Below are 13,270 nucleotides of genomic sequence, written 5' to 3'. Positions count from 1 at the left end.
CAACAGAAAAGTGGATGAAGCTCACAACCCCTCCGACTCCACTTGGTTTGCCCCATTCATGTACTTACTATTTTATGGTAAAACTTTTCCATATCCAAAAGGGAAAATGCAAAATGGATGCAGTTGTTTGTGAGACAGTGGTATGTTGTCTCAGCATTCAGCATGTCCTCTACCTTCTTCTGGAAAGCGTCTTTATTGATTCTTCGTTTAAGTCTCAAAATCTGATATTCCCCCCTCTCTCTTTCCATAGCTTTGATTCCTTGTTTGTGGACGATTCCTTTAAAAGAACCAATAGCATTCAGTGGCCTGTTAACATTCTCTGTGACGTGACAGGAGACAAATATGAGAGAGACGGAAATGTGTGCATTTGCCTTCCTAAGAGGTACAGATCCAATATCATATGAGGTAGAGTGACCATCTGTCCCCGTTTTTAAAGGGACAGGTTTTTGGGGGGGGGGGGGGGGGAATTTTTCTTATATAGGCACCTATTACCCTCCGCCCCTGTCCCGTTTTTTCACAGTTGCTATCTCGTAACTCTAATAGGAGAGATAGGATCACTGGCAGGATTGGCGCTCAATGTGCACAACAAAACCGCACTTCTGAAACAAAATATGAAATCCAGTAAGTAAAACCCAGCAGATGGCCTGCAGGACAAAGTGGGACACTACATAACTCTGGACCTCTCCTATTTCCATTGTTGTGGTGAGTCACATGATGCCAACCTAGAGAAAAGCCATCCTGATTGCTCACTTGGCCTTTCCCCATCCTCCCACCTTTATCTGTTCAAAACTGTGTCTAGACAATAGGGATCCTCCTTAAAATAAAACCTAGCATGCATTATGGCTGAAATTTCCAAAGCTGCTTAAGGGATTTGGATGCCCAGATCCCATTACCTTAGGGGATTTGGATGCCCAACGCAGCTTTGAAACTCTCACCCTGTATTATATATCTGGCTAGTCTCAATATCTTTCTTGAAAAATAAATTAAGATCGTCAATCAAACCAAAGAAGCCTTGGAATTTGGGCTCAAGGCTCTCTATCGAGCCAAGCAAAACTAGAGATTAAGGCCCATCTGCCCTCTTAGCTACAGCATCACACTTGAACTTGGTGAATTGGTTTTCTGTCCTGACCCCTTAGTCATTTTCAGTGTCATGTCTTTCCAGGATACTGTCCCCTAGTCTGTGAAACCCCTCATTCTTTGTTCCTAGATATCGGACTTAGCATTTGGCTGTATTAAAAACACTTGTTCAAATGAGCCCATTTTACCAAGTGATCATCATTATTTACTACTCCACCAATATTTTTTGTGCATTGGTGCATCTTGGTCCCTCCTATTCTCTGCTTGGGGAACATCATAGTCTAGTCTCTAGAGGGCTAAAATAGTTTGCTCTAATTCTGGTTGTTGGGCTTGGGATGGGAGTGGCTGGGTGGTATTTAGTGGCTTGTGATATATCGGAGGTCAGAATGGATGCTCTCGTGGTCCCTTCTGGCCTTAACCACTATGAAATGTCTTATAGAAGTTTAAGTATTGTGACAGGGTCGGCCCAGATGGCTAGAGGAAAGTGATAAAAGGGAGATATATTAGCCCCAGATTAAGCAGGTTCCTTTCCCCTGGGCGGTTCCAGAACAATCAGGAACTTGCTGGAACCAATTAAGGCAGGCAGGCTAATTAGGATACCTGGAGCCAATTAAGAAGCTGCTAGAATCCATTAAGACAGGCAGGCTAATCAGGGCACCTGGTTTAAAAAAGGACCTCACTCCAGTCAGTGAGGGGCATGCAAGGAGCTGAGAGCGAGAGGGCATGCTGCTGGAGGACTGAGGAGTACAAATGCTATCTGGCATCAGGAGGAAGGTCCTGTGGTGAGGATAAAGAAGGTGTTGGGAGGAGACTATGGGGAAGTAGCCCAGGGAGTTGTAGCTGCCACACAGGTGTTACTCAAAGCACTGTAGACAGCTGTGATCCACAGGGCCCTAGGCTGGAACCTGGAGTAGAGGGCTGGCCCGGGTTCCCCACATTCCCCCAACTCCATATTGGATACAGGAGGAGTTGACCTGGACTGTGGGTCCCACTAGAGGGGAAGGTCCCTGGCCTGTCCCCCAACCCACTAGGTGGATAAGCAGAGACTGCGGGGATTGTTCTCCTTCCTTTTCCCCATGCTGGCCAGTGATGAGGTTAGCTGAATGAGGTTAACAGGTTTGAGCCACTAGCAAAAGTGGCCAAAGTGAGGGCTGCCATGAATCTCTGAGGCGAGCAAATCCGCCAATAAGCGCAGGACCCACCAAGGCAGAGGAGCAACTTTGTCATGGTATATTATGTCCACACAGTTACTTTTATCAGCCAAACTTGTAGTCTCATTAAAAACAAACAAACTGTCTCATGTTTACTTGATAAGTTCTATTTTCCATAAAACTTTTTTGATTGGCTTAATTATGCTGCCATCCTTTAATTCTCTACAGATTGCATCATGTGCAGGCCTTTCCATGACTTTTGTCCAGGATCAATGTCAGGCTAGCAAGCCTATAGTTACCCAAGTCATCCTATTTACCTTTCAAAATACTGGCACAGTTAGCTTTTTTTCCCTCCAGTCCTCTGGAATTTCCCAGGTGTTCCAAGATTTGTTAAAAATCACCATGACTGGTTCAGAGAGCCCCTGAAACAATTTCTTTTAATACTCGAGTGCACGTTAGTGGGTCTTGCTGAGTTAGCATTTTTTAAATAAAACTTTAGTAGTTGCTGTTTAACATTTTCCTTAGTTACTGATGGAATAGAAAGTACATCTTATTACTTTAAGATATGAACACATCATCCTGCTTTTTGCAAAACACAGAACAGAAATATTTAGGGAATACTTTTGCCTCTTTTGTATCATGACTGGGAATTTTATCAGCTTTGTCTAGAATCGGATCTATACCAAAATCCTATACTAGGATTTCACTTGGACTTGATATATTTAAATAATTCCTTCTTCTTGTCCTTAACCCTACTGGCCGTAGACTTTTTTCATTCATACCTTCAGCTTCCCTTATCAATTGTCTGCATTGCCTAACTGCCAATTTGTACTCATTGCTACCATCATCCCCATTTTCCATTTGTTATATTTAAAAAAAACATATTTGGTGCTAATTGTTATTAAAAGGTATTTATAACACTCATCCCTGTGGTGGCTCTTTCCAAATGAACTGTTCAGCTAATGAAAAACCCAAAGTAACCAGTAGATTTGCAGGGGAATCCCAAATCTAGAAATCACCTGGAAGACCAGAAGTGGCATACCCAGCTCAGAACTCACCAAGCCAACAGGGAAGGACATATCTGAACTGTGCTGACAACTGAAGTGAATCTTCCACCTACAACACAATTTATCATATCTAACTGTCATTCCAAGTGCTTTCTACAGCACACAGTACTTCATGGTGTTAGGGTTGAAGATAACTTTGGAGTCCCTGGAACAGTCTTTTTAAGAAGCAGTTTAACTGACTAACTCTGTATTACTGTAATCTTTGTCCTAACCATCCCCTTAGTTTGTTTGTCATCTTCACTTGTTTTGTCACATTTTAATTTAGTCTGAAAGCTTTTTGGGGCATGGTCCAGCTGTCTAAATGTTTTTCTGATGCATCTAGCACACTTTTGCGTGCTAAGAAATAACTGATAGTAATAATACTCTACTAACTTACCGTCAAAGTGTACAACTTCCTTGTTTCCACAGTAAACACCAACGTGCTTCCAGATGCTAGACTGTAGGGAGGTGGCCATAGGAAATAAGATGATATCTCCCAGCTGTATGTTTTCTTTAGGCACAGTTTCAAAGAAGCAAAACAAATAATTTAATGTAGCTTTCAGGGTAAATGATATTGGTGACATCACTCTCTGGCTTTTCTAAAATAGAAAAAATTGAAATGAAAATTAGAAGAAATAAAGGCTCACACCCCATTAGCTGGAGATTTTCAGGCAGTGTTTTTTGCCTGCCTCAAATATTTATTAATATCCTTGTAAGCAGCAAATATTAGCAGATTCATAAATTCCAAGGACAGTAGGAACCATTGTGATCATCTACTCTGGTCTCCTGCATAACACAGGCCTGAGAACTTCCCCAAAATAATTTTTGTTTGAACTACAGCAGATCATTTAGAAAAACATCCAATCTTGGTTTTAAAATTGCCAGTGACCAATCTATCACAACCTTGGTAAACTGCTCCAATGTGAATTACCCTCACAGATTTGTTTTATTTTCAGTCTGAATTTGTCTGACTTCAGTTTCTAGCCACTGGATCTTGTTCTACCTTTGTCTGATACACTGAAGAGCCCATTTTCAAATATTTGTTCCCTACGTAGGCGCTTACAGACTGATCAAATTACCCCTTAACTTTCTCTCTGTGAAGCTAAATAGCTTGCACTCCTTGAGTCTATCATTCTTGTCAGTAAAGTTCCTGCCCAAAAGTTCATGAAAAGTGAAGAGCTAAGACTGCAAATTGAAGTTGTTTTTAAAAATACAGTAAATATTTGCAGCAGCATTTGCCAAGCTCCAGTCAGCATCTGGCCTGCACATACCAGATGAAGCATTAGCAATGGAAGAAACTGCACACTAGGGGGCAATCTATAGTCAGGCTGTGCATGTGCTCAAGCCACAAGCAGAGCTGAAGTCATTGTCGGATGGTATGAGTTCATTGAGATGCAGCTATCTACCTCTCTCTCTTTTCTGGGATTACTGTAGGTTTATTGCTTGGAGATCATACTTTAGATCATACTTTTGAGTTGGGTTTGGAAATTGAGGGGTGGCTGAGGAGCATGCTCTTGTGGTGAGACAATTACCTCCTTCGGTGTGTGGCTAGGATGCTCCTAGTCTCCTCAAAGTTCTGGGCTAGGTCGTCTCTTATGACTTTTAAAACAAACGTTGTATTTGTGGATAACCTAAGCACTATACTCAGATGTGCAGACACTCTTTCCTTAACCTGTGTATTATATAACTTTAACATTAGCTTTAATAAAATTTTTATATTTACTAATGATCTGGAAATTGAATGTGAAGTGGGGTGACAAAGTTTGCAGAAGACACACAATTGTTTAGGTTAGTAAAGACCATGGAAGTCTGTGAGGAATTTCAGAGAGACTTAACCCACTTAAGTGAATGGGTGACATGATGGCAGATGAAATTCAGTGTTAATTGATGCAAAGTAATGGACATTGGGTAGCTCACATTTTTCTCTCCACATACACCTTTCCGGGTTCTGAGTTAACAGTATGAACCCAAGAAAGCTCTGGGCGTCACTGTGGACAGCTCAATGAAAACCTCTTTGCAATGCGCAGCTGCCATCAAAAGAGCAAACATAATGTTAAGATGCATAAGGAATGGGATGGAGAATAACATAGTAAATATTCAAATGCCTTTATATAAATGGTCTGGCCTCATCTAGATACTGTGTGCAACATGGGGCATGCCATCTCCAGAAGGATAATGCAGAGCTAGTGGGGTTCAGAGAAGGCTGATAATGGTCAGAGGCCTAGAAATGCTCTCCTAGGGAAAGAGATTGAAAAGACTGAGATTGTTACCTTAGAAAGTAGATGAAAAAGCAGGGACATGAAGAAAGTCTATAAAATACTCACTGGTCTAGAGAAGGGTAGAGTGGGAGCTTCTGTTCTCCCTGTCTCCTAACACAAGAAATAGGGGCATTCAATGAAATTAAAAGGTGGCAAATTTATAACAGCTAAAAGGAAACTTTATCGTGCAGTGTGCAATTTAACTGTAGAACTCACTGCCATAGGAAGCTACTAAGGCCAAGAACTTAACAAGATTCAAAAAGGGACTGGACATTTCTATCAACAACAAGGCTATACAGAGTCATAGTTAATACTAAAATTTTTTTGGAAGGGACATTAAATCTTTTGCTGTAAGGCTTAAAGCCAATCTCTAAATAGTAGAGATCAATAGGGGGGGGGGTGCAGAGATTTCCCACATCTGCTACTCCAGGATTCTTTCCTGCCCCTAAAGCATTTGGTGCTGGCCACTGCCAGAGACAGGACACTGGGCTACATGGACATTGGTTGTTATCCAGTCTTGTGGGTCCTATGTTCCTAGCAGAGATCTAGCTCCATTGAATATTGCACTGTTCTCTTCTGACACGACATACTATGGTGGTCATGTTACAGTGTTTGTATTTTCATGAAAATCACCAGTGATGATCGTTTGGGTACTGGTGTTGGGGTGGAGGACTTTCCATTTGCATTATGATTACTCCTCCCCACTGCAATGAATATTCTTCTCTTTTACTTTGGATTAGACCTAGCGTTTACAATCACAGGCTCTGTTCTTTTGCTGCTGAGCTCCCAGAATGCTCTGCCAGCTGGGCCCCCTGATACTCTATTTGTAGAATTAGCCTGGCATTGCTCCTTACCTTATGCTGTATTTTCCAGGGCTTTGACCTGTCTAGTTTTAAATTATTCAGGCAATGGGATTCCTATCACTTCTCTTGAGAAATTATTTTACAGTCCAAAGATCTCAAAGTTAGAAGCAGGGAGATGGAGAGAGACCACAGCACAGTGGGCGATAGATTTAACACATCTCTTATATTACATTTCTTTTAGGTGCAGCATATTTTTCTAATGACTAAGATTTTGGTTAGAATTTCCTTTCTACTTCTGCTCACTGTCAATGGTGACAACCCAGGAAACAATGGGCCCCCTCTGGTTGCCATGCTTTCTTTACCTGATAATGGCAGCCACTTCTAGTCTGCCCATGCAACCCTGAAGCAGCTCCAGTTTTCACCTCTCCACCACCATACATTTGCATTTTAGCAAGGAGGGGAATGTTGCTCCCAGCCGTTGCTGAAATGACTCAATGCCTCTGATCAACAAAGAATTACAGCAGTAAGTATTTCAGTATTGCCAACTCCAAGCATTAAAAAATCATGAGACTGAGATTTAAATAATAGATTTTTGATTCTTTTTATTTGCCTTTGGGGCACTTAAGTCATCTTTTCATGCTTTTCTCCAGACTTGCAAGAGTTAGAAACTTGCTTTAAAAATAAATAAAAAAAAAAGAGCTGAAATTCCCAAATAACCATTTGCTTCCAGAAGATGGGGGTTTAAGTAAAACTCCAACTATCACAATAAAAATACAGGCATTGGCAACACTGCTTACAACTAACCCCATGTTAAGAGCTGCATTCAGAAAGCCTTTTGCCGTGCAGATCAACAACTTTATAGAACCTACAAACTTACAAATCATTCTATATATTCTTAAAAGCTAGTAGATGGCACTCTTAATCAGGTTAGATGGACAGAAGGAAAGCCAAGTGAATCCTCTTCTGCTTACCTTAGATGAACTGCTGCCCATCTGTAAAGACAAAAATGAAAAACTAATATCAATCCTGAATGAAAATTACACTTAGTGTTTTTATTTCTTTTCCCTATTCCTGTACATCCTCTCTAGAATTTAATATTCCTTTTTTATACTTTATAAACCCACAGCGGGTCTATGGAGAGTTTTCTTCTTTACTCTAAGGAACTTCTTGTCTCATACCAACTTAATAATTCCTCTTTGAATGACCTCATTCTTCTTGGTAACTACATTGATAGGGCCTGAAACTAAGATTTTGGAACAAATTCATTTTAACCGCAGCTAGACACCCAAGACACATGTACTTTATTTCAATCAAACATACAAGTTTTCAGTTCTGAAATATGGGAGGAAAATTAATTTCATATAACTGACAGGAGTTAATATTTCTCCTAACCTCAAAGTACCAGACCTTGCAAATTCAAACATCTCTTGCAGCAGCTTAATCATAGATTCTGCCAACCCTAGATTTAATATTTCAGATTTCATATAATTAATTGCATAGCCAGACATACTACTGAATTCATTAATTGATATCAGAATGCACCTCATAGATCACACCGGGTTGGTAACATTCATATCACATCATCTACACACAGCACAATTTTATATTCTGTTTTATTCATTGTAACACCTGTTATGCTACTGTTCTGACTTGTGTGTGTGCGGGCCCAGAATGCCATAAAGAGGCAGGGTAGAGGACAGCCTGCTCTGGTTCCTCTTTGTAGCTGAAATTCACTTACGTGTATCCCATTCACTTTCATCCTAGCAATCATATAATATATTCATCCAAATCTTCATATTGTCTTCAAAACCCACCCAAGGAAGTCCTTTTTATAGAAGTCCACGCTTCTCTATCAAAGCCCTTCTCAGTGTCTAGGGACAGCAGTAGACTTATTATCGTTATTATTATCTGCATGTTATGAATTGTTTCTATGATTTGTCTAGTGTTATCGTTCTGTGTATTATGTCTGAAACCTGTTTGACCAACGTGTATTAACTGCCTGCTTTTATTCTTCTGGCAGGGTCTTTGAAAATATTTTCATCTATACATTAAGAAAGAAGATTGGCCTGTATGAGACACAGTATCTTGTCGTTTTGTGAATTGGCTATTACTGCTATGTCTTTCACTGTATGGGGAATCTGTCTTTACTCTCTAACAAATTCATTAGAGTGGCTAGTTTACCTGCAGTGATATCTCATGTCATCTTATAAAACCCTATTGAGAGCTCATCTAGTCTTAGGGATTTTTGTGATGGCATTGATTTATTTGCCCCCCCCGAAATCCTCTTCCTGCATTGGTCTTTCTAAGCCTATCAACTGTTCCTGAGCTAACCTGGGCATGCTGCCTCATTAATACATTCCCTCATTTTCTCCAGAGCCTCTTTATAATTGGAGGCCTGAAGATTTATATAAAAGTTTCCTAGATTCTTCAACAATCTGTCTGGTCTTAAATTTTACTGTGTTTATGTAGGGGAGGGAGGAGGGCAGATGCATTTATTACCTGTATTTGATTCTTTTCGTCTCATAATTGATAGGCAAGGAGTTTATTAGCCTTATTCCCTTAATAATATCTCTATTTCAGCTGGCTGACAGCCCTTTCAGTTTTCTCTGTATGGCAGTTAGTTGCCCTCGAGGAAGGAGAGGCATTTAATATAGACTTCTTTTATGCAAGGTTCACAGGTTTTCAGTCTTCTATGTTAATTTTACTTTTTCTGCTTCCTTTCTGGGACAGCAGGCTAATTAATTTGCTTCTTATTACTGCTTTCATGCATCCCCAACAATATTTTTAGATGTTTAACCATTATGATTAGTATCAAAATAGGACTTAGTTTCTCTTTTGATAGTATCCAAAATAACAGTCTTTCATTAAGCAGTAATTTTGCTTCCAAGGCTTTCCTATAGCATCACCATAATTGATCTGAAATATCCATACTTGGGGGCATGGTATCTGACTCCATAATGTCTGTTACTAAAGATGGGGAGACCAGGATGTAACTGATCTTGGTGCATTAATTTACAGAGTTAGAAAAAAAGACATAATTTCTCTGAGATGGGTGCTGGTGCCTTCAGGTGTCAGGAAGCCCAGCTTAATTACATTTTCCCTTGACTTTTGCTCTTCTGTAATGGCTTTTCCAATTTTTATTAGCTGATTTATCCATGAAGTGATTTATTGGCATATTGAGGTCTTCTCCAGTTATGATTTTGCTTATTGCAAAGTTTACAATATTAGCCAAAAATTCATCAGCAAACAATTCCTGCCAGGATTTAGAGGAATAGACTGGGGCTAGCGTAGAACCTTCGCTGGAGACCGTGCCCCTGACAAATATAAATCTACAAATGACCTAATTCCTTTTTTTAAGCGCTGGCAGATTCTTTGATATTAAAATTACTACCTTTATTTTATCTGAGGGAAAGAATTATTGGATTCTAGTTTAGAGTCTTAACTTTTTTTTTTTTAATAATGGGTTTTCTGGACAAATACAATGTCTGGCCTTGCCTTTGACAATTCACTTACTTTCTTTGCGTTGGACATTAACACACCATGCACATCAATGGAGCGTGCTTTAACGTTCAGTCTCACCACTTAATTTTCGCACTGTGTATCGCTGTTGCCTCTTGCTGTTCCCTCTTCTAATTGCTGCACCAGTTTAGGCTGAGACAGACTTCTGTTCCTTCATCTCACAACTGATGTGATATACTGGATTATGTTTATAGGTCAACTATGCCAAATAAACTTCTCTATTGAAACATACAACATTATTTACTAACTGTTTCTGTTCCCTTTTCCCCAGTTCCCACCCCTTGACTCCCATCCTACATTCTCTCTCTTACTATCTGCTGTTTCCCCCTAGGTTCTCCTTTCTTCTTCGGGGCGGGGCTGGTTTCCTGCTGGGAAGTGGGGTATATACTTGAGAAAAAACAAGCCTTGTCAAACATTCTCATAGCACAGGCTATTCTAAGATTGTTCTGTAACCCCGAGGTTCCTTATTCTTACTTTTTGCACCCTAAGTGACCCTTTCCAGGGCTGACACAAACATTCCAGTATTTATAGCTCTAAAATCAAGCTTACTTCACTAGACAGCTGGGTCCCCTGTTAAACAGTCATAAACTTTGTTTATTAAATCCAGTGAACCACAACATTAAATTAACAGAAACTGTAAGGCCCACTAAGTACACTGCGTCCATGGGAAGGGTCCTGGGTACGATACAGCCCAGCTTCCATTGCACTATATGAACTGCCCAAAAACTTGGTCAATGCAGAGTTAAGGTTGTCCAGTGGTGCCTCTCCAGAACATTAAATTCAGTGACACTCAAAACTCTGAAAACCAGGAAACGAAGAGTAAGGTGCATGCCACCCCCAGACTGCAACCTTAACCATGTTAGTCCCTTCACTGCCTCTGCACCATCTCCTCCTCTCCTGTCTGTCTGTCCAGCACAGCCTGGTCCTCACTCCCCAGTCGTCATCCCCCACCCGCAGGGGTGGACATGGGAGTGCGCTCTGCAAGCTAAGGAACTAGAGAGAGGATGCAGGGACATGCGTTGAAGGGGGGACAGAAATGACAAGTCTGGATGCATTGCACCTGGGGGAGGCAGAGCTGGAACCCCCCAACATCCCTCATTACACAGTTCTGACCCAGTCCTTCCACCCCACTCTTCCTTGCCCATCTCCAGCACCCCCAGTATTCCCCTTCATTGCTCCAATCCCCCAACTTCCTCCCTTTCCCCACCACTGCTTCAACTCCTTCAGCATTCCCTCCATCACACCCATTGCTTTAATCAATCCCACCCTAACCACCTCGTGGCTTCCCCAAGCCCCCTGCCCACATAGAATCATAGAATATCAGGGTTGGAAGGGACCTCAAGAGGTCATCTAGTCCAACCCCCTGTTCAAAGCAGGACCAATCCCCAATTAAATCATCCCAGCCAGGGCTTTGTCAAGCCTGACCTTAAAAACTTCTAAGGAAGGAGATTCTACCACCTCCCTAGGTAACGCATTCCAGTGTTTCACCACCCTCCTAGTGAAAAAGTTTTTCCTAATATCCAACCTAAACCTCCCCCACTGCAACTTGAGACCGTTACTCCTTGTCCTGTCATCAGTTACCACTGAGAATAGTCTAGAACCATCCTCTCTGGAACCACCTCTTAGGTAGTTGAAAGCAGCTATCAAATCCCCCCTCATTCTTCTCTTCTGCAGACTAAACAATCCCAGTTCCCTCAGCCTCTCCTCATAAGCCATGTGTTCCAGACCCCTCATCATTTTTGTTGCCCTTCGCTGGACTCTCTCCAATTTATCCACATCCTTCTTGTAGCGTGGGACCCAAAACTGGACACAGTACTCCAGATGAGGCCTCACCAATGTCGAATAGAGGGGGACGATCACATCCCTCGATCTGCTCGCTATGCCCCTACTTATACATCCCAAAATGCCATTGGCCTTCTTGGCAACAAGGGCACATTGCTGACTCATATCCAGCTTCTCGCCCACTGTCACCCCTAGGTCCTTTTCCGCAGAACTGCTGCCTAGCCATTCGGTCCCTAGTCTGTAGCTGTGCATTGGGTTCTTCCATCCTAAGCGCAGGACCCTGCATTTATCCTTATTGAACCTCATCAGATTTCTTTTGGCCCAATCCTCCAATTTGTCTAGGTCCCTCTGTATCCTATCCCTGCCCTTCAACGTATCTACCACTCCTCCCAGTTTAGTATCACCCGCAAATTTGCTGAGAGTGCAATACACACCATCCTCCAGATCATTTATGAAGATATTGAACAAAACCAGCCCCAGGACCGACCCCTGGGGCACTCCACTTGACACTGGCTGCCAACTAGACATGGAGCCATTGATCACTACCCGTTGAGCCCGACAATCTAGCCAACTTTCTACCCACCTTATAGTGCATTCATCCAGCCCATACTTCTTTAACTTGCTGACAAGAATACTGTGGGAGACCGTGTCAAAAGCTTTGCTAAAGTCAAGAAACAATACATCCACTGCTTTCCCTTCATCCACAGAACCAGTAATCTCATCACAGAAGGCGATTAGATTAGTCAGGCATGACCTTCCCTTGGTGAATCCATGCTGACTGTTCCTGATCACTTTCCTCTCATGTAAGTGCTTCAGGATTGATTCTTTGAGGACCTGCTCCATGATTTTTCCGGGGACTGAGGTGAGGCTGACTGGCCTGTAGTTCCCAGGATCCTCCTTCTTCCCTTTTTTAAAGATTGGCACTACATTAGCCTTTTTCCAGTCATCCGGGACTTCCCCCATTCACCACGAGCTTTCAAAGATAATGGCCAATGGCTCTGCAATCACAGCCGCCAATTCCTTTAGCACTCTCGGATGCAACTCGTCCGGCCCCATGGACTTGTGCACGTCCAGTTTTTCTAAATAGTCCCTAACCACCTCTTTCTGCACAGAGGGCTGGTCATCTATTCCCCATGTTGTGATGCCCAGCGCAGCAGTCTGGGAGCTGACCTTGTTAGTGAAGACAGAGGCAAAAAAAGCATTGAGTACATTAGCTTTTTCTACATCCTCCGTCATTAGGTTGCCTCCCTCATTCATTAAGGGGCCCACACTTTCCTTGGCTTTCTTCTTGTTGCCAACATACCTGAAGAAACCCTTCTTGTTACTCTTAACATCTCTCGCTAGCTGCAACTCCAGGTGTGATTTGGCCCTCCTGATTTCATTCCTACATGCCCGAGCAATATTTTTATACTCTTCCCTGGTCATATGTCCAACCTTCCACTTCTTGTAAGCTTCTTTTTTATGTTTAAGATCCGCTAGGATTTCACTGTTAAGCCAAGCTGGTCACCTGCCATATTTACTATTCTTTCGACACATCGGGATGGTTTGTCCCTGTAACCTCAACAGGGATTCCTTGAAATACAGCCAGCTCTCCTGGACTCCTTTCCCCTTCATGTTAGTCCCCCAGGGGATCC

At 42.0% G+C, this 13,270-nt stretch overlaps 1 protein-coding gene across 2 annotated transcripts in view; it reads right to left on the bottom strand.

Moving 5' to 3' along the window:
- The window catches only part of LOC140917905 (uncharacterized), a 31,591-nt gene that overhangs the window by 11,173 nt on the left and 7,148 nt on the right, over positions 1-13,270 (bottom strand). The window contains exons 2-5 of one of the 2 annotated variants that reach the window (XM_073361428.1): positions 7,307-7,327; positions 5,599-5,643; positions 3,672-3,873; positions 69-277 (exon numbers count right to left, since the gene is read on the bottom strand). In XM_073361428.1, coding sequence (XP_073217529.1) covers positions 69-277; positions 3,672-3,873; positions 5,599-5,643; positions 7,307-7,327 — 477 coding nt within the window. The remainder of the gene's footprint in view (positions 1-68; positions 278-3,671; positions 3,874-5,598; positions 5,644-7,306; positions 7,328-13,270) is intronic. The other variant, XM_073361429.1, reaches the window with a different exon arrangement.

Source organism: Lepidochelys kempii, chromosome 10 (assembly GCF_965140265.1).
Source record: "Lepidochelys kempii isolate rLepKem1 chromosome 10, rLepKem1.hap2, whole genome shotgun sequence".
In the NCBI taxonomy this organism is placed as follows: Eukaryota; Metazoa; Chordata; order Testudines; family Cheloniidae; genus Lepidochelys; species Lepidochelys kempii.
The sequence above is the reverse complement of the archived record's forward strand: the minus strand, read 5'-3'. Positions and strand labels throughout refer to the sequence as shown.